This window comes from Acipenser ruthenus, chromosome 8 (assembly GCF_902713425.1).
Source record: "Acipenser ruthenus chromosome 8, fAciRut3.2 maternal haplotype, whole genome shotgun sequence".
NCBI classification, from domain to species: Eukaryota; Metazoa; Chordata; class Actinopteri; order Acipenseriformes; family Acipenseridae; genus Acipenser; species Acipenser ruthenus.
This window is the reverse complement of record NC_081196.1, coordinates 63,189,296-63,213,224: the sequence shown is the minus strand read 5'-3', so window position 1 is coordinate 63,213,224 and position 23,929 is coordinate 63,189,296. Positions and strand designations below refer to the sequence as shown.

The 23,929-nt window shown below is 48.0% G+C and overlaps 2 protein-coding genes across 5 annotated transcripts; one reads left to right on the top strand and one right to left on the bottom strand.

The window, feature by feature from the left end:
• Positions 1–1,380: 1,380 nt before the first annotated feature.
• Positions 1,381–20,099, bottom strand: LOC117972905 (trifunctional purine biosynthetic protein adenosine-3-like). 2 transcript variants are annotated; one of them, XM_059029451.1, is made up of 22 exons: positions 20,039–20,099; positions 15,290–15,438; positions 14,239–14,334; positions 13,543–13,717; positions 13,155–13,266; positions 12,444–12,512; positions 11,868–11,993; positions 11,088–11,175; positions 10,838–10,923; positions 10,163–10,331; positions 9,715–9,946; positions 9,448–9,542; positions 9,155–9,264; positions 7,857–8,055; positions 7,115–7,366; positions 6,679–6,831; positions 5,900–6,103; positions 5,236–5,385; positions 4,689–4,819; positions 3,794–3,935; positions 3,354–3,469; positions 1,381–2,811 (listed from the first exon to the last, which is right to left on the bottom strand). In XM_059029451.1, exons 1-22 carry the CDS (start codon positions 20,092–20,094, stop codon positions 2,614–2,616), a joined length of 3,108 nt encoding a protein of 1,035 aa, XP_058885434.1. In that variant the 5' UTR covers positions 20,095–20,099; the 3' UTR covers positions 1,381–2,613. The 2 variants fall into 2 exon arrangements, with proteins under 2 accessions (XP_058885434.1, XP_058885436.1); XM_059029453.1 differs by lacking the exon at positions 20,039–20,099 and adding an exon at positions 19,335–19,504.
• Positions 20,100–20,128: 29 nt separating this feature from the next.
• On the top strand, positions 20,129–23,203 carry LOC117407476 (dnaJ homolog subfamily C member 28-like). 3 transcript variants are annotated; one of them, XM_059029454.1, is made up of 2 exons: positions 20,129–20,322; positions 21,093–23,203. In XM_059029454.1, exons 1-2 carry the CDS (start codon positions 20,231–20,233, stop codon positions 22,264–22,266), a joined length of 1,266 nt encoding a protein of 421 aa, XP_058885437.1. In that variant the 5' UTR covers positions 20,129–20,230; the 3' UTR covers positions 22,267–23,203. The 3 variants fall into 3 exon arrangements, with proteins under 3 accessions (XP_058885437.1, XP_034778982.2, XP_058885438.1); XM_034923091.2 differs by having other exon boundaries at positions 20,256–20,371; positions 21,093–23,202; XM_059029455.1 differs by lacking the exon at positions 20,129–20,322 and adding an exon at positions 20,382–20,697 and having other exon boundaries at positions 21,093–23,202.
• The last annotated feature ends 726 nt before the right edge of the window (positions 23,204–23,929 follow it).

Here is a 23,929-nt window from a genome sequence, read left to right as displayed (position 1 = left end):
CTATCCTCTAGGCTCAGTGTAGTGGATGGTATTGCTGTCCTCTAGGCTCAGTGTACTGGATGGTATTGCTATCCTCTAGGCTCAGTGTACTGGATGGTATTGCTATCCTCTTGGCTCAGTTGTAGAGGATAGCAATACCATCCTCTACAACTTTCCAGAAGGACACCTTGCTGCAGTGACCAGTGCCTCTCTACAGGACAAGCTGGCTGCCATGATGATAGAAGCCTATGGGGAATCCACTGCAACTTGCTTGGGGGGCTATAATTTCATGAAAGTCCGTATAGTTTGTGTCTTGTGCAATTTGAAGGTAATTCTTCCTACAGGAGTTCATTACAGGTGATTGGGTCTTCATTTTTAACTACAATTCCCAATAGAATTCTGTCCCTCTTAGACCGTGCGGTATGTGTGGACAGATGGCTCCCCATGGAACTTCACTAACTGGTTATCGAGACAGCCTGACAATGCTGCTGGGGTGGGACACTGCGTGGAAATGCATTGGAGTAAGTGCTGCATTAAGGCTTGACCTAGGATTGCATGGGGGTTTCAATGTTTCGTGTTTACTGGTTGGTTATTAAGCTTTTATTTCTTATACTACATCAGAAACAAATCTTTAACAATTCTAGAGAAGTACTCATTTATTTTTAAAAATGTTAACTGATTAACCCTCATCTGGTAACGTGGGGTCCATTCGGACCCCATAGTGCTTTAGTATCAGTTATGTGGATCTAGTGATTTGGTTTTTGTTTCCTTTTAGGTAGTTGTTTTAGGTTTGTGGTCGGTATGGACCCCTGGCGTAGTGTATTGGGGGGCCCAACCTTCTCGTGTGAATATCTCAGGCACTGTAACCGCTAGCTTCCTGGTACCCGTGACATGTTCCTAGAATAAACTACAGCATCCAGAATACGGTTGGAGCCCAGGTTACCAGGAAAGTCAGTTGTCCGATGTATCCCATTAGGGTTAATAACCATTGAGATGGATCTGATCTTTTCTCCTAGCCCCTGTGAAGTGGAATGATTATCCATGTAGCACAAACCAAGCTTTTATCTGTTCCATGAGATACTGACCACAGAAGAAACTGTAGAAAGGACTCCACTACACAGCGATTAGAGTGAGGTGCACAATACCTGAAGCTACGCAGATCTGATTTGAATCATTCCAAGTCTTAGGATGTTTGCAATAATTAGGATGTTGCTTAATTCTCCCAATACATATGTTGTATCTGTATTCATGGGAATGATAAACTGAAACCCAAAACAATTAAAATCAGATATCTATATAAAATCTCTAGAATGAGTCATTTCTATTCCAGTAGTACGAGTGAGAGTGGAACAAACCCAAGGCATCAATTTCTTCCTATTGTTTACAACCCCTACTGCAGACTTCAATTATTACAATCGTTTATTATCATCATAAAAGTACAGGATGCATATACATACTTCTATCTAATACAGTATAGCAGAATGCATTGTATGGAAAAATGGCCTTAGATATGCTTATATGTATACATACAGTATTTAGGTTGATCAACGTGTAACATATAAAGTAACAGCAACAAAGGTAATGCAACATCAGCAGTTTATTGTAGAATAGAACACGCAGAACGGAATGTATCCCAACCACAGAATGAGCAAGAAAACAGAGATGACCTCCTGTCAAGAGGAGACACTGGCTGAGTCGGGATTTCTATGCAGTCTGTGTTTAGCACAAGTCGGTAAAACATTTTTGCACTTACAGTACACATGCAAGAAGTTAACCATGTTCCATGAGACAGCAGTTGCCTACATGACTTCATCCAGTATCACAGTGAGCAGATGTAATTCTCATAACTACACATGGAAGTTAAACAATGCAGCAGCCCCAGGATAGGAGATAGAGAGCAGCATGCCCAGAGGTTGAAAGCGTGGCATTGAATGTAATACTGTACACCACCTGCAATGGGACTTTATAGAGAAACAACAGAATACAGCAGAGCAGCAACTATAAACACACAATGGAAAACTACAGGTATGATTCATAAAGCAACTTGTGCAGCGAAAGGGTTCATCTTTAATACACAACACTGGGAATGGAAATGAGGTCATTCAAATCAAGACAATAACCCAAAGTGTACCATCCCAACGAAGCTGAAACTTCAGGTCAGTATCAGTAACATATTTAACATGCAGTTTATATAACCCAGTCACATGGTAGCAGCTGCAGCTTTAAAAAGAACTGGAATGAAAGGGATAATATCTCGTCAACAAAACCCATGATCAAAACACGAGGAGAGAATAACTGAATCAGCATAGCACCGAGCATCAACACAATACCTCAAAGGATTAGGTCTTCATCAACCGGAAACCAAAAAAAGTCACTGGAGTGAGAGTGTGCGAGTGAGTGTGCTCTTGGGAATGATTCCAGATGGGTTCCATAGGAAACACAGTGTCACTTAATGAAGCTACAATCCCACTCCAGCTCTGATCCCGGGGTGAGATGTAAACAGTTCCTTGTTGGTATTGGGAGTCTAGTGCTGCTCCTGGGTGTTCCAGAGGATCTTGTTGGTATTGGGATGCTCCAGTCTAGTGCTGCTCCTGGGTGTTCCAGTGGATCTTGTTAGTATTGGGATGCTCCAGTCTAGTGCTGCTCCTGGGTGTTCCAGTGGATCTTGTTGTCCTCTCCGAGCCGCACAGTGCCACTAGCCACCAGCTCCAGAGCGGCAGGGAAAGCTCGATGCTCCGCCTCCTTCACCCGCTCCGATAGGCTGTCCTCTGTGTCACTCACCATCACTGGCACCACCTCCTGGACAATGATGGCTCCTGCATCGACTTCCTCCTGCAGGGAGAGGGCACCAGTCTCCTGATTATCTACAAGGCAGGTCTAAATCTGTTTCAATCATAAATGGAGTGCACGCTGCAACCCTACACTCACTCAACCTGGGCTGTTCTGAGACTGACCACATGAGGGTTTGCATGCAAAAGCAAAATGGACATTTTCAAAAGGAGTAAGATAAAAGTAATGGAACAAAATCTAGCAAGAATCTACTTGCAAAAATAATTTAACTGCTTATTTCTGTAATCAAGCTGCTTCTTGCTGGTTTTATACCACAATAACCTCCTCTCACTTGCTTCACAATAGGGTCGAAGTTCTCAAGATCCTATTCTGTTAAATCAGCATCTTGGAAATCATTCTTAAGCTGCGTTTCAGCGGTTCATTCAGGCCTGAATTTATGTTTTTTTGTTCTCTAGTGCATGTCTACCTGGATGGAACGAACAAAACCCAGGACTGGCATCACAGAGCACAGTAAATAACACATTTACATTCATGACATGGACATGACAAAACAGATAACATTTTCACACAAAAACTCCACTTACAGCTACGAAATGCACAGTACAGCCCGAGACCCGAACCCCCGCCTGCAGGACCTGTCTGTGAGCATTCACCCCCTTGAAGGAGGGCAGCAGGGAGGGGTGAACGTTCAGCAGTTTACCTGAAACGAGACACAGCAATCAAATTCCTACACTCCCAGCCACCTACCCACTGTACACCTCGTCATCATCCAACAAAGTGTAGAATACATCACGCTGTGCTACGTGGTGCCCATCAAAGAGCTGCCCAAAGTCAGTGCCAGAGGACAGAACCGCCCATCAAAGAGCTGCCCAGAGTCAGTGCCAGAGGACAGTGGTGCCCAAAGAGCTGCCCAGAGTCAGTGCCAGAGGACAGTGGTGCCCAAAGAGCTGCCCAGAGTCAGTGCCAGAGGACAGTGGTGCCCATCAAAGAGCTGCCCACAGTGCCAGAGGACTGGAAACCGTACCGCTCCACTTCCTGACGAAGGGGCCGCTGAGGATCCTCATGAAGCCAGCGAGACAGACCACCTCCACACTGAACTCCTCCAAGACCCGCTCGATGGTGCTGTCAAACTCAGCGCGGCTCCCGTACTGCTTGTGATCCACGACCTGCCGGGACACAAGAAAACGAGTACTGCAATATTCACAGACACACCTCGAAATGTGCCCTGAATGGATCCGAACATGATGGTAGGTTCTCTCGGTCCGCCCCTGGACCGAGAGAATCCCCCAGCCCGTGCTAATGAGAAGCCTGCTGCCTGGTCGCTCCCTGGAGGCACAGACACTTCGCTGCTCACTATGCTGATCAGGGGCTGTTCATGGTCTCCAGGGGGATACCACGCTTCACAGCAGCTGCTCTTTCTCCAATTAGAGTTGTGATCATTTTAATTAACGGCTGAAGAAACACAGGGATATCTCTGAAGCTATTGCCAATAGTTCACATGTGTGTGTATGAATTAGCCAGATCTGCAAGCTTGACATGCACTCATTCTAATGCTTCAGTGTTACTGCAGTATTCCAAAGGTCAATGCACTCAAGATCCATTCCGGTAGTTCAGAAATGTCTTGCCTAAGTGGATTGCACTACGGGTGCTTGAGCATGCTCTTACACTCACCACAAAGACACCAGCTTGAAACAACTACATGAGGGCCGTGCGTCTCCCAACAGTAAATATCTCTGGTTACTGTCATTTTTAATGCATGTAAAAACAGACCGAAAGAAAAGGAATCAAAAATCAATGCTTCACTCTCATACAACAATTCCAGACTTCAAATGTACAGAACGAATCGTATTTGTTAACAGAAAGCAGCAGCGTGTAACAGCCTCTCACGCTGCAGGCAGGCCAGCAGCACAGACACACACCCTGGTCGGGATCCCTGCCAGTGCTGCCTTCTTCAGCCCCTCCACACCGGGCCGGTTGGAGATGACCAGGACGATCTCAGCGGAGCTCCACGGCTTCTTCACCTGCTCCATCAGGGCCTGCAGGTTTGTGCCTGCAAGTCATTGGACATCACTGGTCAGCTCCAGGAAAATGGTTTAAAGGTACACTGGAGAGGTTAGGGTTACTTCTCTGTGAAAAAGTGTCCCCTGCCAAAGTGTCTCCCAACAGGGTTTTAAACTGATGCAAGCTAAATACTGCCACTGCTGAAATTGTGGCTCTATGCAATGAGCAATTTATTAAAAAGCCAGTATCACCTCCATAACAATACCTGCAAGATGCAAGGACCTTGTTTCCTATCTTCCTTGACCACTTGAAATAGCTTTCAGTACTTCTTCAACATTATGAACTGCTTGGGTTAATGCTCAATAGCATCGGTTTCAGACATGGTTGAGTCCATTAAAACACTAGTTTTCATATAGTAAGTACAAAATGACTAAAAGCAGACTTTAAGGGCCCATCCCTGCACACCTGTTCCTGAGATGAGGACGGCCACCCTGGCTCTGCGCTCGGGGGCGCAGTCCTGGGGGGCTCCACTTCGAAGGCCAGTGCTCACTGGGGTCCCCCTGGAGCCAGACTGCACAGAGCGGAGGAGATTCCGGATCAGCACCCTCTCCTCGCCTGTCAAAACACAAAGGGATTAATCCTGGATCCCTACACCTCAGAGGTGTCCCTCCTGCACCATCCCTTTCCAATCCTAAATCACAGAGTACTGATCTGAACCGCAGCCTTACTGCACTGAAACAGTGGAAAGGGGTCCGGCGCAGACGAGGATTCAGTTACAGTGAGCCCCTGAAACCTGCTCCATCCGCGTGCATTCCTTTCAAAAGTACTACAAATCACTTGGAACCCTTTGATTTGATTGAACTTCTGAACTGTTCACTTCCAATCTCTTTAATGTATGTACTGTTGTGCATACACAATGGATTTAAATCAACCCAATAATAAAGCTAGAGTAGCCAATGCTAGATGTTAATGTTACATTTGAAACAGAGTAAATGTTGGCTGCAGCCCAGTTCCCAGACGCCTATAGAGATGAACTCTTGATAAGTGATTTCCTAACTAAACCCATGGCGAGATGCAATTGGATGCATTTCCAGAGTCCTCCTCGTGGCTCTGTGTGGACAGCACTGACCTGGCTGCTGCTGCGTTACTGTTCCTATGACCCACGCCTCCTCGTGGCTCTTCAGTTCTCTCAGGACTTCGTCTGCGGCCTCGCGCCCCACCACCAGCACGCCGCCCAGCCCGCAGTTAAAGGTGCGCCCCATCTCCTCCTCGGAGAGCTGGCCCTCTCGCTGCAGCCAGGAGAACACCTCCGGGATCTTCCACAGAGAGGCGTCTGCAATGGGACAGAACAACACACTCACACCTTGCACTCCCTGCCAGAGCTGCAGCGTGAGGCCGGGCACCAGCACACTCACACCTTGCACTCCCTGCCAGAGCTGCAGCGTGAGGCCGGGCACCAGCACACTCACACCTTGCACTCCCTGCCAGAGCTGCAGCGTGAGGCCGGGCACCAGCACACTCACACCTTGCACTCCCTGCCAGAGCTGCAGCGTGAGGCCGGGCACCAGCACACTCACACCTTACACTCCCTGCCAGAGCTGCAGCGTGAGGCCGGGCACTAGCACACTCATTACATTCAGACCATGATTAGTCATACAGGTAGAACAAATAAACAAAACCAGACCCGATAAATACCAAAGCTGTGATTTGAGACATTACATGCGACTGCTAACCAACTCTATAGAGAACTCCTTTCACCATTCAGATCCCTCCTATTTAAAATCGGGACCATCACTCTACAAAGACCGTTTTGTTCAGTCTCTTTGCTGATCTGAATAGTGGGATCCCACTGGCTGTGTGTAGGTTACAGCTAGCCACGTCTACACCTGCCTCTGCAGCAGTGCTTACCCAAGTCCACAGCCAGGGTTTTGGGGAGAACCCTGGGGATGTTCTCTAAGAGCCCGCCCCCTGTGATGTGGGCATATGCCTTCACTGCTCCGCTGCGCAGGATTGGCTGAAGCAGCTTGCTGTAGATCTTGGTTGGAGTGAGAAGCACCTCCCCTGTGAACGACAAACTGGTTCAACAACAGAGCAATGCAATGCAACCCCCTCTCCTTAAAAGGGGAAACAGCCAATGGTTACCTCAACTCTGATCATTCGTCTGCAGATTAGGGATGGAAATAAGTCTCCTATTGCATAGCAGTTTCTCCCATTCCAGGTTTTACTATGGGCATGATTAGCCACAGTGTGTCTTATTAAACTCGTAGCAAAACCAGGACTGGAGCGAACTGCTCCTCACTCTACAGGGTACAGAGGTGTAAGTCTTTATTCCAGAAAGTCTTACCCACAGTCTGGCCGGCCGCCCCGAACGGCGCTGGGGAGGAGTACTGCAGGCAGGCCCTCTGGAGCACCTTGCGGACCAGGCTGAATCCGTTGCTGTGGACCCCGGAGGAGGCGATCCCCAGGAGCAGGTCTCCGGCGGAGATGGAGTCGAGGCGCGGGAGCATCCTGTCTCTCTCCACCGCGCCCACCGCGAAGCCAGCCAGGTCGTACTCCCCTGGGGGGTACAACCCCGGCATCTCCGCCGTCTCACCCCCTGGGGGCAAGCAGGGCAGCGCAGTCAGAAGACATTACTCAGCTTTCAGAGGAAGTGTCTGGGCATTAAGTGAGTGATATGCTTTAAAAAATGTTCAAGTCTGATTAAATTCAAGAAAGCAGCTAAAGATAAAGCATTTATAAATCTTGGTTACACTTCAGGTGTCAGTCAGTCTCAAATATAATTACTGGTATGTGTGAATGATCATATTTCCTATTGGATTAATTTGGAAGTAAACAAAAATTTAGCAAAGATTCAACACTCATTGTCTGTATTTTAAAACAGTTAGTTAATTTAGTGTAGGGGACTGTTTACCTCCAAGTAAATAGTCACTCATTTGTGTGTGAATATGTAATCACATTGTGATTTACTCTTGGTATGATGCAAGTTCCAGATATAATTACAAGTTTCATGAAGTCTTTGCAGTTTATTAAACACCACAATTGCAGCAGGATGTGTGATACCTGGTCCCACAGTCTCTGCCACTCACCCAGCAATGCGCAGCCGGCTGTTTTGCAGGCCTCAGCGATGCCAGTGATGACAGAGGAAGCCACGCCCACATCCAACCTCCCGCACGAGAAGTAATCGAGGAAGAAGAGAGGCTCCGCCCCCTGCGCCAGGATGTCATTCACACACATAGCCACCAGGTCCTGTCCCAGAGTGTCGTGCTTGTTACACTCCTGTGCGATCTGCACCGTGAGAGATAAGCAGAGACAGCATTGTAAAGATCTGCACCCCAAGAGAAGAAGAGACAGGATGATAAAGATCTGCACCCCAAGAGAAGAAGAGACAGGATGATAAAGATCTGCACCCCAAGAGAAGAAGAGACAGGATGATAAAGATCTGCACCACGAGAGAGAGAAGCTGAGACAGCATGATAAAGATCTGCACCCCAAGAGAGAAACAGGAGACAGCATGATAAAGATCTGCACCCCGAGAGAGAGAAGCAGAGACAGCATGATAAAGATCTGCACCACGAGAGAGAGAGAAGCAGAGACATCATGAGAAAGATCTGCACCCCGAGAGAGAGAAGCAGAGACAGCATGATAAAGATCTGCACCACGAGAGAGAAGCAGAGACAGCATGATAAAGATCTGCACCCCGAGAGAGAGAAGCAGAGACAGCATGATAAAGATCTGCACCCCAAGAGAGAAACAGGAGACAGCATGATAAAAGATCTGCACCCCGAGAGAGAGAAGCTGAGACAGGATGATAAAGATCTGCACCCCAAGAGAAGAAGAGACAGGATGATAAAGATCTGCACCACGAGAGAGAGAAGCTGAGACAGCATGATAAAGATCTGCACCCCAAGAGAGAAACAGGAGACAGCATGATAAAAGATCTGCACCCCGAGAGAGAGAAGCTGAGACAGGATGATAAAGATCTGCACCCCAAGAGAAGAAGAGACAGGATGATAAAGATCTGCACCACGAGAGAGAGAAGCTGAGACAGGATGATAAAGATCTGCACCCCAAGAGAGAAACAGGAGACAGCATGATAAAGATCTGCACCCCGAGAGAGAGAAGCAGAGACAGCATGATAAAGATCTGCACCCCAAGAGAAGCAGAGACAGCATGATAAAGATCTGCACCCCGAGAGAGAGAAGCAGAGACAGCATGATAAAGAGCTGCACCACGAGAGAGAAGCAGAGACAGCATGATAAAGAGCTGCACCACGAGAGAGAAGCAGAGACAGCATGATAAAGAGCTGCACCCCGAGAGAGAGAGAAGCAGAGACGAGCTCGTCTGCACTTGTTATTATATTGCTTATAACCACTGCTTTGCTTACCTTCAGCTTGGTGCCCACTCCATCAGTCCCAGACACAAGGATAGGGTCTATGTACCCCGCTGCTTTCAGGTCAAACAGGCCTGCAAACCCGCCCAGCTCAGCACTGCACCCTGCAGGATGAGAGGGGACATAACAACCAGCAATAACTGTAGGACTAGACCGAGCAGGGAGAGAATTGGATCTTCTGAAACTCGATTATCCTGCTTGTGTTTTTGGAGAACAGCATTTCAATTTGCCACGGTTTACATTATTAAAAAAGACCCTGCTGTCATGTTTGCATGTGGTCTCATTACCTTTCCGGGCAGTGGCTGCGGCCAGCGGTTTGATCAGGTCAACAAGAGCGTTCCCCGCAGCGATGTCCACTCCACTGTCCTTGTAGGTCAGTCCACTGGGGGGGTGAGAGTGACAAACTAGTAAATAAATAAACCAACACTGAAATGAAACCATTAAGCTGCAGCTGACATGGTTTAAATACTGCAGTTTTTAACTCCAACCAGCAGCGACTTTCAAGGGAAGGGCTTGCTGCAGAGCTGGCTCAGGTACCCTGGACTCAGACGCACCGTGGCTGCTGGAGGAAGGCGATGGCCCGGTGCCCGATGTCTCTGCGGTAGACGGCCCCCTGGAACTGCACGCTGGCCACACCCTTGTTGGCGTTCTGCAGTGCGGTGGGCAGGTCGCGGTTGACGGCGGTGACGGTCAGCACTCTACCTCCACTGGTCAGCACCCTGCCCTCCTTCAGCACAGTGCCAGCATGGAACACCTGCAGCCCCAGCTCCTTCACCCGAGACAGGCCTGCCAAGCAGGGAGGAGAGAGGAGAGCCACAGCGTCGCTCAGTTTATCATCTGCACTTTCCTAACATTTATTAGGTGTGCAAGCGCAACACTAATATGCTTCCCTCATCTCACTTAAACAAAAAAACAAAACAACTTGTCAAAGTCAATTTTTGCTGGATTTTAGCTGCCAAATGTTTTGTATAACAAGTCTGTCACATTAAAGACAATGCATACCTGTGATCTCAATGCCCTTCTTATAGTCTCCTGGATACCCTCCACTCGCCATCACCACAGTAACAGCAGCGCTGTTCTCCTGCCAGGTGGGGGCACTAGATGCTAGTCTCCCCTGCATCGTGTCCTGGATCACTTGGTACAGGTCGCTCTTCAGTAGGGGCAGCAGCACCTGAAACAACAGGAACAGACACACTGAAGCTCCTGCTATCTGCAGCACAGTTTCCCTAAATGTTTCCTCGTATGACCAACTCTATCCTCTGTTATATAGAACAAACGCTGATGCTCCAAGTGCAGCACATTTTAATAGTGGGGTGACAGTATTTTCAGGACTGGTGCTTCTGTATTTCATGTTTCTGAAGCGAGAAGGGCTGTGGGCTGTTCCAGAGAAGAGCCTTGCCTCACCCACAAGGAGCAGGAATCGCTGATCTCTCGTGATTCGGAGCTTCCCCAGACACCCCAATAATAGACAGTGTACTGGAGGGGGTTTCTAATTATTTGTCCAGTCCCTGTATGTAGACATTGGAAGAAGCACAGGCATCGTGCTCACATCAGTGAATACGCACACACAGCACAGGCACCGTGCTCACATCAGTGAATATGCACACACACACACACACACACACACACCATGTTCACATCAGTAAATACACGCGCGCACCCCAGCCCTCACCTCACCTGGCATTCCGGGTCTCCGAACCTGCAGTTATACTCCAGCACCCTGGGCCCATCCCGGGTCAGCATCAGCCCTGCGTACAGAACCCCTGCAGACAGGAACACCACACACCGCTTACAGGCTGTTCAACATCACGGGACCTCATCAAGTGAGATGAGGGGTCACAGACTGTCCCTTGGGCCTCAGCTATATTGGTGGTTTTGAGAGGGTTTCTGATTTTGCAGAAGGTGGGGGGCACTTGAGGAGACTCACCAACATAGGGGCTCCCCTCCTGTCTCATCCCATCCACAGTTTTCTGCAATACCGTCTCTCTGATCTTCTGAAGCAGATCCTCTGAAACCTGAGAAAGGATGCTGCGAGTTAAGAGAAAGGAAGACCGGTGCCCTCATCATACCCTGAACACAATGACCCTCCCTCTGTGAACACTCTCTCAGCCATCATGCCTTGAAGACACTGACCCTCCCTCTCTGAACACTCTCTCAGCCATCATACCTTGAAGACACTGACCCTCCCTCTCTGAACACTCTCTCAGCCATCTCACCTTGAAGACACTGACCCTCCCTCTCTGAACACTCTCTTAGCCATCATACCTTGAAGACACTGACCCTCCCTCTCTGAACACTCTCTTAGCCATCATACCTTGAAGACACTGACCCTCCCTCTCTGAACACTCTCTCAGCCATCATGCCTTGAAGACACTGACCCTCCCTCTCTGAACACTCTCTCAGCCATCATGCCTTGAACACACTGACCCTCCCTCTCTCTGCACACTCTCTCAGCCATCATGCCTTGAAGACACTGACCCTCCCTCTCTCTGCACACTCTCTCAGCCATCATACCTTGAAGACACTGACCCTCCCTCTCTGAACACTCTCTCAGCCATCATGCCTTGAACACACTGACCCTCCCTCTCTCTGCACACTCAGGCATCCTCAGCTCTCTACAGTAATGATGTTGAGCACTCGTGTAAATGCTCCTAGCACAGATAACTGGTTTGCTCGGGGGCCTGCATTTCAAGCTGGCTCTTTGTACCTGTGGAGTGGGGCAGTAAGCCCCCATGCCCCCTGTATTGGGGCCCAGGTCTCCATCCAGGAGTCGCTTGTGGTCTTGTGCAGGAGGCATCGGGGCCACAGTGGAGCCGTCGCTGAAACATAGGCACTGAGAGAGAGAGAGAGACACACAGACAGGGTCATTAACACCAGAGTCCAGCAGCATCCTCACTGGTGTACTGCAGGAGGGGGAATGCAAGCATGTTTACAGTAGACCGGGGTGGCCAGTGGTGCCCTTCCACTCCTGGTCCAGCCCTGATTTTAACTGAACCAATGAAACCTGCTTCCAGACCCTCACTGTACCTGTTAAACATGGAGTGGACTGGCCCTCCAGGGCCGGGATTGGACACCTCTCGATTAGACGATCTTACTGGCCCAGGGACACTTATCAGTGCTGTCAGTGCACAGAGCTGCAAGGGATTGCTTAATGAATATGGCCCAGAGTGAGGTAGTCCCCTCTTTGACCTGTCCTGCTCCACAGCACTAACAGCGATGATGCTAAAAGCAGGCAGGGAACAAATGCTAAAACACAGAGAAGTGCAATACAGAAAGAGCTCACCGAAACCTCCTCTCCTTCCAGCAGCTCCTCCACCACCACTGTCTCCCCTGCAGCTCCGAACGTCTTGTCCTGCGCCCAGCGAGGAAGAGAAAGAGAGACGCTGGATTAGGAACCTCACTGCTTTCACCCCCAATCAGCTCGCAGACAGCACTGTCCCCTCTCTCTCCAGGTTTCTACTGCCTCATCAGACATGCCTGCTGGTCACCCGTGCAGCGGGTTCCACAATATTCCAAGCAGTTTTTAATGCAGTTTCTTTTCAAATTATTTCTTACATATCAGCTGTGATCTAATTCGGTTGTAAGCGGGTAGACCAGTGATGATCACAGACTAAACGCACATGGTGAGATTATAGGAGAGCACCTCTAAAGGTACACAGAGGGGAACAACTGGACAGACGTTTTAATTACAATACATACTATATGATGTTAAAAAGCAAAGCTCCAGTGAGATAGGGGAAGCATGTATCCATACCAACAGTAAATCCCATTTACAAACCACACAGTGAACAACCTGCACAGAAGGTTTTGTATGTGGTGCTGTTGGTCCTGTATCCTCTATCATGCAAGTAAGTAACTGGAGTCTTACACACGGTTTCTCATTCCCACCCCTCTCATTGCCTTCAGGCTAACACCACATTGAAACGCTGTCGGTATCACAGCGTATGCTGCTGTGTAAAGCCCTGCAGTGTAGACCAGTGTGCCGAGCTCCCACCTGCATGATGTCCCACACTGCCCTGCATGCCTGGTCCTTGTCCTCCGCCACGATCACTCCTTTCCCTGCAGCCAGACCGCTCGCCTTCACCACCAGAGCCCGGAACTCAGCGCTGACACACAGAGAGCACAGTTCAGAGGCATGGGGTTGAGACTCCCATTGCACAGTAGTGCGATCCGTTCCTGGTTTTACTAGAAGTTTAATAATGCACCTGAGCTTGTTACCTATAATCTAGCTTGTAATAAAACCTGGAATGGATGAAGCCGCTATGCAATAGGAGTCTTATTTCCATCAGTGCAGACTAAAATTAGCCGTTAATTTTAATTGACAGCATTAGCATGCACCTTGACCCCAGGGTCCCCAATAGAGGGCTCTGGAGCGCCAGTACCTCTGGATGAAGCTGCAGGCCTCCTGAGGGTCAGTGAAGGCTCTCCAGCGGGCCGTGGGGATGCCGTGCCGGTCCATGAACTCCTTGGAGAAACTCTTACTGGCCTCCAGCTGGGCTGCCTTCGCAGAGGGTCCGAAACAACAGACCCCCGCCGCAGTGAGATCATCCACCATCCCTGCAAAGGGGCTCAAACCATCAGCACAACAGCAATCTTACACCTTCAAGCACCATGCACTGGTTAAAGTGGAACAGTAGCATCTGCTATCGTCACCCTACTGAACACAGCCCAGACTAACGCAGGCATGGGCAAACGGGCAACTCCGGTCTGGGAGGGACATTTTAAAAGCAGGTTTAACCCGCTCTCCTTTGCAACAGCAGGTAGACCAAACCTAGTGAATGACAGAAATGCGTCCGTCCATGCAAATTCACTCCTGTTAAGAAGTTTAACGCAGTCACACAGCAAGGGACTTATTCTTGACTTATCATGTGAAACACGGTACTTGATTTAAATGGGATGTCCCTCATAATCATAGTCTCTTTCTGCATTAGCAGCTAATGCTGCTCCAAGTTGTTGATCACACGGTTAGCTGTCGGGTATTAGCGGTGCACAAGAGAATCCGAGATGCACACTGTTGCAAAGGGGACTCATCTCTTTGCTGGTTACTGCAGGTTAGTGAAGGGAATCAGATTCTGTACCTGCAGCCAGAGGTGCTTCCGGCCCCACCACCACCAGCCCCACATTGTGATCCTTGCAGTACTGAGCCAGAATGGAGTGATTACTCACCGACACCGCTAGAGAGAGAGAGAGAAAGAGAGAGAGAGAGAGATCTGTATCACTTTACATGCCTACAGGATTTATGGAACTTGGCTGTTAGAAGCAGTCTTGGTTGAAGAACCAACATCTCACCCAGTCCTTCTGCATTGGCATTCACATAACCTATGAATTCATGGGACGTCTTGCTTATTAAAATAGCTTGCCTTTTTTTTTGAAGATTGGGACAGTTATAGCATCTATTCTGTATAAAGATCAAAGTGGTAGGGGTGGTATAGAGTTTTTTTTTTTTTTTTTCAGACACATTTTTTAATGCAATTTTTCAATGCAACCGAAATGACAAAGCAGAGAATCAGACAAGATCAGCAACTCGGCACCAAGAGGATTCAAACCAGACTTGCATGACTCAAGCAGCAGTGCATTTACATGGAGACCATGCGGTTCAACACCTCACAATAGCCTGAAGAGCCACAAGCTTCAGTGGGCTGAATATCTCCTTAGAAACCCAATCTGTTCTAAAGGTCAACAGGGAGCTCTCGGGAGGGTATCAAATATGTGTGAAGGTGTAAATGTCAGTCATTAAAGGGTTAACAAATGACAAGGAGCTCTCCTGGTTAAATAAATTATCAACTGTGGGCACAGGATTAAATGGCTCCTTTAAAATAATTAAGAACAACATGGTTGGGAAAAAAAGCCTGCTCTGGAAGTCAGCCATCCCAGATGTAGGCTACACGACTAGATACTTAAGGACACACCAGAAATCAAACTAATGGAATCTAAGATTTTATGAAGTGATTGGGGTGAGGCAACCATCATCTAAAGATTTTTCATGGAATATGTGTGCATCAGTTCAAAAGCGTCATTGCTCTGGCAATATCTGGTCTCATAGATGGGAACCAGTACGTCCAGTTTAATCCTGGAGGTGCTGGCACAGAGACACACTCATAGAAGGAGGGGATGCTCTCGCTCTCTTACCTGAATTGGAGATCTTCCCATTGTCAGCGGTGCCGGCATTCCCAGGAGCCACCAGGACCTGCTGTACGAGAGGAGACTGGGCCAGCTTCCAGGCCAGGGAGTGCTCCCTGCCCCCGCTCCCGATGACCAAGACACGCTCCGCCATCGCACTGCAAAGAGGAGTCTGGAATCAGTACAGCCGAGACAAACACTCACACACGACCGATGAGCAAGACACGCTGCACCATCACACTGCAAAGAGGAGTCTGGAATCAGTACAGCCGAGACAAACACTCACACACGACCGATGAGCAAGACACGCTGCACCATCACACTGCAAAGAGGAGTCTGGAATCAGTACAGCCGAGACAAACACTCACACGCGACCGATGAGCAAGACACGCTGCACCATCACACTGCAAAGAGGAGTCTGGAATCAGTACAGCCGAGACAAACACTCACACACGACCGATGAGCAAGACACGCTGCACCATCACACTGCAAAGAGGAGTCTGGAATCAGTACAGCCGAGACAAACACCGACACACGACCGATGAGCAAGACACGCTGCACAATCACACTGCAAAGAGGAGTCTGGAATCAGTACAGCCGAGACAAACACTCACACACGACCGATGAGCAAGACACGCTGCACCATCACACTGCAAAGAGGAGTCTGGAATCAGTACAGCCGAGACAAACACTCACACACGACCGATGAGCAAGACACGCTGCACCATCACACTGCAAAGAGGAGTCTGGAATCAGTACAGCCGAGACAAACACTCACACACGACCGATGAGCAAGACACGCTGCACCATCACACTGCAAAGAGGAGTCTGGAATCAGTACAGCCGAGACAAACACTCACACGCGACCGATGAGCAAGACACGCTGCACCATCACACTGCAAAGAGGAGTCTGGAATCAGTACAGCCGAGACAAACACTCACACACGACCGATGAGCAAGACACGCTGCACCATCACACTGCAAAGAGGAGTCTGGAATCAGTACAGCCGAGACAAACACTCACACGCGACCGATGAGCAAGACACGCTGCACCATCACACTGCAAAGAGGAGTCTGGAATCAGTACAGCCGAGACAAACACTCACACGCGACCGATGAGCAAGACACGCTGCACCATCACACTGCAAAGAGGAGTCTGGAATCAGTACAGCCGAGACAAACACCGACACACGACCGATGAGCAAGACACGCTGCACCATCACACTGCAAAGAGGAGTCTGGAATCAGTACAGCCGAGACAAACACTCACACACGACCGATGAGCAAGACACGCTGCACCATCACACTGCAAAGAGGAGTCTGGAATCAGTACAGCCGAGACAAACACTCACACACGACCGATGAGCAAGACACGCTGCACCATCACACTGCAAAGAGGAGTCTGGAATCAGTACAGCCGAGACAAACACTCACACACGACCGATGAGCAAGACACGCTGCACAATCACACTGCAAAGAGGAGTCTGGAATCAGTACAGCCGAGACAAACACTCACACACAACCGATGAGCAAGACACGCTGCACCATCACACTGCAAAGAGGAGTCTGGAATCAGTACAGCCGAGACAAACACTCACACACGACCGATGAGCAAGACACGCTGCACCATCACACTGCAAAGAGGAGTCTGGAATCAGTACAGCTGAGACAAACACTCACACACAACCGATGAGCAAGACACGCTGCACCATCACACTGCAAAGAGGAGTCTGGAATCAGTACAGCCGAGACAAACACTCACACACGACCGATGAGCAAGACACGCTGCACCATCACACTGCAGAGAGGAGTCTGGAATCAGTACAGCCGAGACAAACACTCACACGCGACCGATGAGCAAGACACGCTGCACCATCACACTGCAAAGAGGAGTCTGGAATCAGTACAGCCGAGACAAACACTCACACGCGACCGATGAGCAAGACACGCTGCACCATCACACTGCAAAGAGGAGTCTGGAATCAGTACAGCCGAGACAAACACTCACACATGACCGATGAGCAAGACACGCTGCACCATCACACTGCAAAGAGGAGTCTGGAATCAGTAGAGCCGAGACAAACACTCACACACGACCGATGAGCAAGACACGCTGCACCATCACACTGCAAAGAGGAGTCTGGAATCAGTACAGCCGAGACAAACACTCACACGCGACCGATGAGCAAGACACGCTGCACCATCACACTGCAAAGAGGAGTCTGGAATCAGTACAGCCGAGACAAACACTCACACACGACCGATGAGCAAGACACGCTGCACCATCACACTGCAAAGAGGAGTCTGGAATCAGTACAGCCGAGACAAACACTCACACACGACCGATGAGCAAGACACGCTGCACCATCACACTGCAAAGAGGAGTCTGGAATCAGTACAGCCGAGACAAACACCGACACACGACCGATGAGCAAGACACGCTGCACCATCACACTGCAAAGAGGAGTCTGGAATCAGTACAGCCGAGACAAACACTCACACACGACCGATGAGCAAGACACGCTGCACCATCACACTGCAAAGAGGAGTCTGGAATCAGTACAGCCGAGACAAACACTCACACACGACCGATGAGCAAGAAACAGTTTAAATGTATAATATTGAAACAGGAGAAAACCTAGCTAGGCCTGGCACTAGGATTTAGTAATGTCACCCCCTCTCTTTCCCTCCTCCTTTTTAAAATCCATTTTAAATGCACAGGAGAAGTAAAGAATAAATGAGTCTTCCTGACAGACCACTGCAGCATCTTAATGTCAGGAGTGAAATGTGAGGCTGTCCTCTGTGCAAATCGGCTGAAATTAACGATGCACAAAACCACCAAGTCTCCATGCTAATATGAGCAGACCCCATGCAGGCTCACCAATGGCAAACAGCATCTGAAACATAAAACACAAATCGAAATGGCAGCGCTGAATTACACCCAAAACATGACCTTTCCAAGAGCCCGACATCAGTGTCTCTTTCTAACAAACACATCAGCCCCCAGGGATGCGATGGGCCATAAAAGAATACATCTTTTACTTAACCTGTCAGTTCCATGTGAAATACAACCTGCCTGGGTTCCTGGTGGAAAGAATCAGTCCTGCGCATGGACACTCTCCTGAATACACCCTTGTGCAACAGGGAGGAAAATAAGATCCCCACTGCATAGCACTTTGATCCATTCCAGGCTTTAATATAAGCAGATTAGCCACCGTGTATAGGTAACACGGTAGGCTGTCTAATTAAACTCATAGTGAAACCAGGAATGGATCAAACTGCTATGCAATAGGAGTCTTACTTCCATCCCTGGAGCATGACCACAGAACCACAGCTTTCATCTATTAATATATTGTCTTGCTTAAAGCATGAAGATCAATCTTGTTTGCAGATGTGTATCCAGTAGTTCTGACCCGTGACCTATTTGTACAGCGAGTATGTCGGTTTCAAGGCTTCCCCGTTTGCATCAAGCCCTGTTTTGCAATTCAAACTCCTTCACCTCTGACAGCGCTGCACTAGCTCAGTGAAGCACTCCATTCGTGCTTGGAGAGCGTGCCCCGATTTAAAAAGTTGCACATGTTTCCTAATTAAATTAGGACCGTCTCCATGAGAATCTCGGCACGGGTCATGTGCTATAAGTTAAACTGCACGGGTTTCATTCGTAACCTCGGAGAGTAATTTGAGCGCCTAATAGTAACAACATCAAAAAGCAAAACACCAAAAAAGTTAACGACTACAGAAAACAAAAAGGTGTTTCTAAATACTTAAGTTACAGTTCATGACAAAATTGCATTCAATCTAACAGTAGCCTAAAAACTTGCACTTCCAAAACAAACAGATACCACATTTTGGAGCGATCTGGTTTTATTTGATTGTAAACAGAAGCATTTAACACAGGCCACTATTCATTTACAGAACCCTGAAACTCAAACTGGTAGAGACCGAGTTCTGCGTTAACTTGCACATGGTATTCATGCTTTCTGCATAGTCTATTAAAGTTTCTGCAGAAAAAAAACCATGATATTAAACGTTTTCTTAACGCTTCTTACTATACCTGTATGAAGTGTGTAGCTAATGCAGCTATAAATTGCAGGTTTCTCCTCAGTAGAAGCACACGAGGACAGCTGTCGCTAGACTACGTCTGGATGTACGCACAGTCAGAGCGAGGAACACATAAACCCCTCTCCACACACCACGGCAAGGCACCACGTGCGGTAATGAGTTTACACTGTGAACTCTACGCAGCTCCGCTGTGGATGCTAGTGTTTTATTGTTTTATTATTATTGTTTATTTAGTTTTATAGGTGATTTTTGAAGTTTATCAAGTTTTTGTAACTTTTGTTCAGGCGAGGCTGAAAACCTTTCTTTTTTAAAACATCATAGGAAAATGCATCATGGGATATGTAGTTTGCTGGGATTATGAGCCCAATTTGTGATACAGTAAAATAATCTCACAGTGGATTGAAAAAAGATCAAATACGCAGCACACAGTTTTAATGTAAATCGACAGTCCCTCACGTAAGTAAAAAAAACAATTGCTAAGCAGAAATGTATTATGCAAAACCCGCACATGTTTGCTTGAAGTCCGTTTCAATCTAGACTGTGATTGAGAGCTGGTAGTGGATGCTCGGTTGGCAGGTGTTTTCATTTCAATCGAGACTGTGATTGAGAGCTGGTAGTGGATGCTCGGTTGACATATTATTTTGTAATTTTGTGAATTACATTAAAAAAATATGTAAAAGACAGAAAACAACATACCGTGCCGTATTTAAATGGGTGTTTAACTTCTTTCTTAGCGGAATCTGTTTAGGCATGCGCGAGCAAGCGCAGTGCGCTACGTACCACTTTTTAAAACGTACCTGAAAAATGACACTACACCTGTGCAATCTGCAGCGGCATGAACAGTTGAAAAACTACAACTCCCAAGATCGTTGAAGGTGGGGGGACGTAATGTACTACAATTCCCACGCTGCGCCGCTAGATAACAACAATCGGGAAGCGCTCACTCGCCGATGCAGCTACAGGCATGATTTAATAATACAGTGCGTCTTGAAAAAATAAAAACTGTCAAAGGGAGATTTAATTCTGACGGTACATTTCTATAACAGTTGCATTATGCTTGTGAAGTAGTAATGTATTCTTAAACTGTTAACTGCTGCAGTAGTATGCTTTGCAATATGACCTCCAAATAAAATGGATTGCAGTTTACATAACTTTTGAATGACACCGTTGTGTAATAATAATAATAATAATAATAATAATAATAATAATAATTGTAGTTATTTTACTTTAACCTGGCAGTGACACACTGCATGCATTGTGTTCTGGGTTCTGAGTCATTTTAAAGTGAAGGTTAAGCAATGTTACAGTTATGCAGGCGTGATGAATGGACCATTACACAAAGTGGCAGAGTGAAGGTAACACCAGTATCCAACGTGTACAGTTTAAATCGGGGCTGTGCTGGAACACCAGCAGTGTAAAACAGTAGCGTTTCAATTGCAAGTCCGGTGTAAGATATAGACAGGACATGCTCATATACACGTTTCCAATACGAGGAGCAAGTCAGACTTTATTGCATCTTTGATTGAGGACGTGCAACCCTCTGCAATTTGTAGGCAGCTTTTTTTTCTGCCAACATTTGAATCAATTAGTGAAATGTATTGGTTATATCAAGTTAAACTTAACAGTTATATAATCACGCAAGCATTTGAATAATTAGAATCAGAATATGCAATATGTCTACTTCAAATCCTACTATTAACAACACTAAACAAAATCAAATTAGAAGATTTTTTTTTTTTTTTTTTTTAAGGTCCCTGGCAGCAGTGGGCTCAGCCGCTGTGAAGATGAGTTGCTCCTGGTTGCTGACGGCTCCGTTCTCTGTCCTCTCCCACCTGGAGATCCACAGGGCTCTCCTGCCTCCCTGCTGCTTCGCTGCCCGGTGGCTGTCCAGCTGTAAGGTGAGCAGGAGCCTGCTGCACTGCTACAAACTGCTCCGCCTGCCAGAGGATGGGAGCAGCAGCCCGGAGGAGGTGAAGGAAGCCTATCTGCGGCTGGCCAAAGAGCTCCACCCTGACAGCGGCTCCGCCAGGGCGGACTCAGGGAAGTTCTCCCAGGTAGAGGAGGCCTGCAGGACTGTGCTGGCACACCTAGCAGAGAGGAGGAGGAGAGCGGAGGAAGGCAGGAGGAGGGCTGCCGCAGGTGAGGAGGAGGAGGAGGACGAGAAGCTGAGGCGGCAGGCGCCCCAGCACAGACAGTACCTGAGCTTCGAGGGGGTGGGAATGGGGACACCAAGCCAGAGGGAGCGGCAGTACATGCAGTTCCGGGTGGACAGAGCCATGGACCAGGTGCTGGACTACCGGAGGCGCAGCCTGGAACGGCAGTCTTCAGAGGACGCCTTGACGGCCAGCGAGCTACGGAGGACCAAGAATATCAAGATCACCCAGGCCATCGAGAGGCTGGTGGAGGACCTCATCCAGGAGTCCATGGTTAAGGGGGACTTCAGCAACCTGAGTGGCAAGGGGAAGCCCCTCAGCAAGTTCAGCCACAGCAACCCGTACGTGGACCCCATGACCCACAACCTGAACCGCATCCTCATCGAGAACGGCTACCAGCCCCAATGGATCGTGGTGCACAAGGAGATCCGCGAGACCATCGCCCAGCTGAGGGCAGACCTGCTGGGCTCCCGAGGGAAGCTCGGGGAGCCCCTCACCCCCTCAAAGCAGAAGCAATGGCTCCTCAACTGTGAAGCCTTCAGGGCAGACCTGGCCAGGCTCAACAAGAGGGTGGACGGCTTCAACTTGATCGTGCCCCTGCTGAGCCAGCAGATGGTGCATTTCAGTGCGGAGAGGGAGCTGAAGAGGGCACTGCACGCCTACCAGGAGCTGAGGGAGGAGCGGAGAAACTCAGAGGAGAAGGCGGAGACTGGGGAGGCTGGGAATCCCAAAGGGGGTCTTTTTACGTGGGTGCAGAACCTGTTTAAGTAAGCACTTTGGTTAAGATGTATTTAATATGGGTTCTTACTTGCACAGTGATCGCCCCTGTTTGAATCAAGGACACATTATCTGAAGAGGAATTAAACAATTGCTGTGATGCAGAACTAGCAGCAAACAACTAAGGTGTGGTGAAAAGTTGTTTGGAGCAGTGAAGTACCTTTTAAAATGATGTTATTCCACTCTAATAATTTGCCTTGGCACTTGCTTCACAGTAAGGGCCCATTCTGAAGCACTGTAATGCTATTTAAATGTGATAAACATTTGAAACTTGATTTGATTAGGTATTTCATTCTTCTTGGCAGTTTTGTTCCCGCTGATGGGGATATGACGCGTTGTGCTGTGCTCATCTGCTCACCTTTGTACTTTCTACAGTGGTTGAAAATGATTGTAATCTTCACAGAGACAGCAGTGTAGTGGTTAGTGCTCTGGATTCTTGTCCGCAGGGTCGTGGGTTCAGTCCCAGGTGGGGGACACGGCTGCTGTACCCTTGAGCAAGGTACTTTACCTAGATTGCAACTGTATAAATGGGTATGTAAAAATAATGTGTAAAAAAATAAATAATGTAATTGTATGTAAAAAAATGTGATATCTTGTAACAATTGTAAGTTGCCCTGGATAAGGGTGTCTGCTAAGAAATAAATAATAATACAGAAACACATATACAATGAAGATAAATAGCTGCTTTGGACTCTATTTATGAGACTTTATGGAATGGTTTGCTAGGGACTGCTTTTTAAAGCCTATTTTAAATAAATACGTTTGCAATTCAGAAAAAAAAACTGAAAATGTTATAACACACTCTTCATGAAAAAAACCAAAACAGCGATGAACAGGAATTGAAGTTTGGAGGACGGGGAATTTGTACTTGGTGAAATGCAGAGGCTTCTCCTTCTAATGGAAGAGGGCCATTCCACTCCAGGTTTAACAGCTAGAACGACAGGGTGAACTGCTCCAGGGTCTGGTAATTGGTTCAGTTAAACCAGGGGTGTCCAATCCTGGTCCTGGGGGGCCGGCGTCCCTCCTGGTTTAATTGGACCAATGATTACCAATTATTGTTCTAATTAAGTAATTTAGGGCACAGTTGGAACACAATCCAGGAGGGACACCGGCCCTCCAGGACCAGGATTGGACACCCCTGAGTTAAATAATTTAGAACAGGGTTGGAACAAAGATCAGGAGTGGAAGAGCCAGCTTGGCCTTCTCTGGATTAGACAGTACTGCAGATGAGTTCATGGCAGGGAATGTGTTTTTAATGAAGTCTTACACTGAGTTCTGCAGTACCTTGGCTGGTTCTGTCTCACAAACAACACATTCAGGTATTATCATTTACCCAGATCAACATTTTAAAAACCAATTTAAAAAGCCTGCTGTTTGCACTCCTGCGCTGGGAGTGGATGTGGGGATAGTCAATGAGGGATTCCTCCTGTTCCCTCGTCCTCCAACAACAGCACACTGGAAGACTTCCATTTGAAAGCCAGTTAGTAGGCATGTAATCCCCACCTTGAATCTCCAGTATCACCATGGCCCCACATGCACAGTGCATTTTAAAGGTACCTCTGTATACTGGATCCATGTATACTGTATGAGTAATCTTGATTCATAAAGGCCAGTGCTCCCACTGCCAGGAATATGCATCCCTTGCTCAGGAGAATAG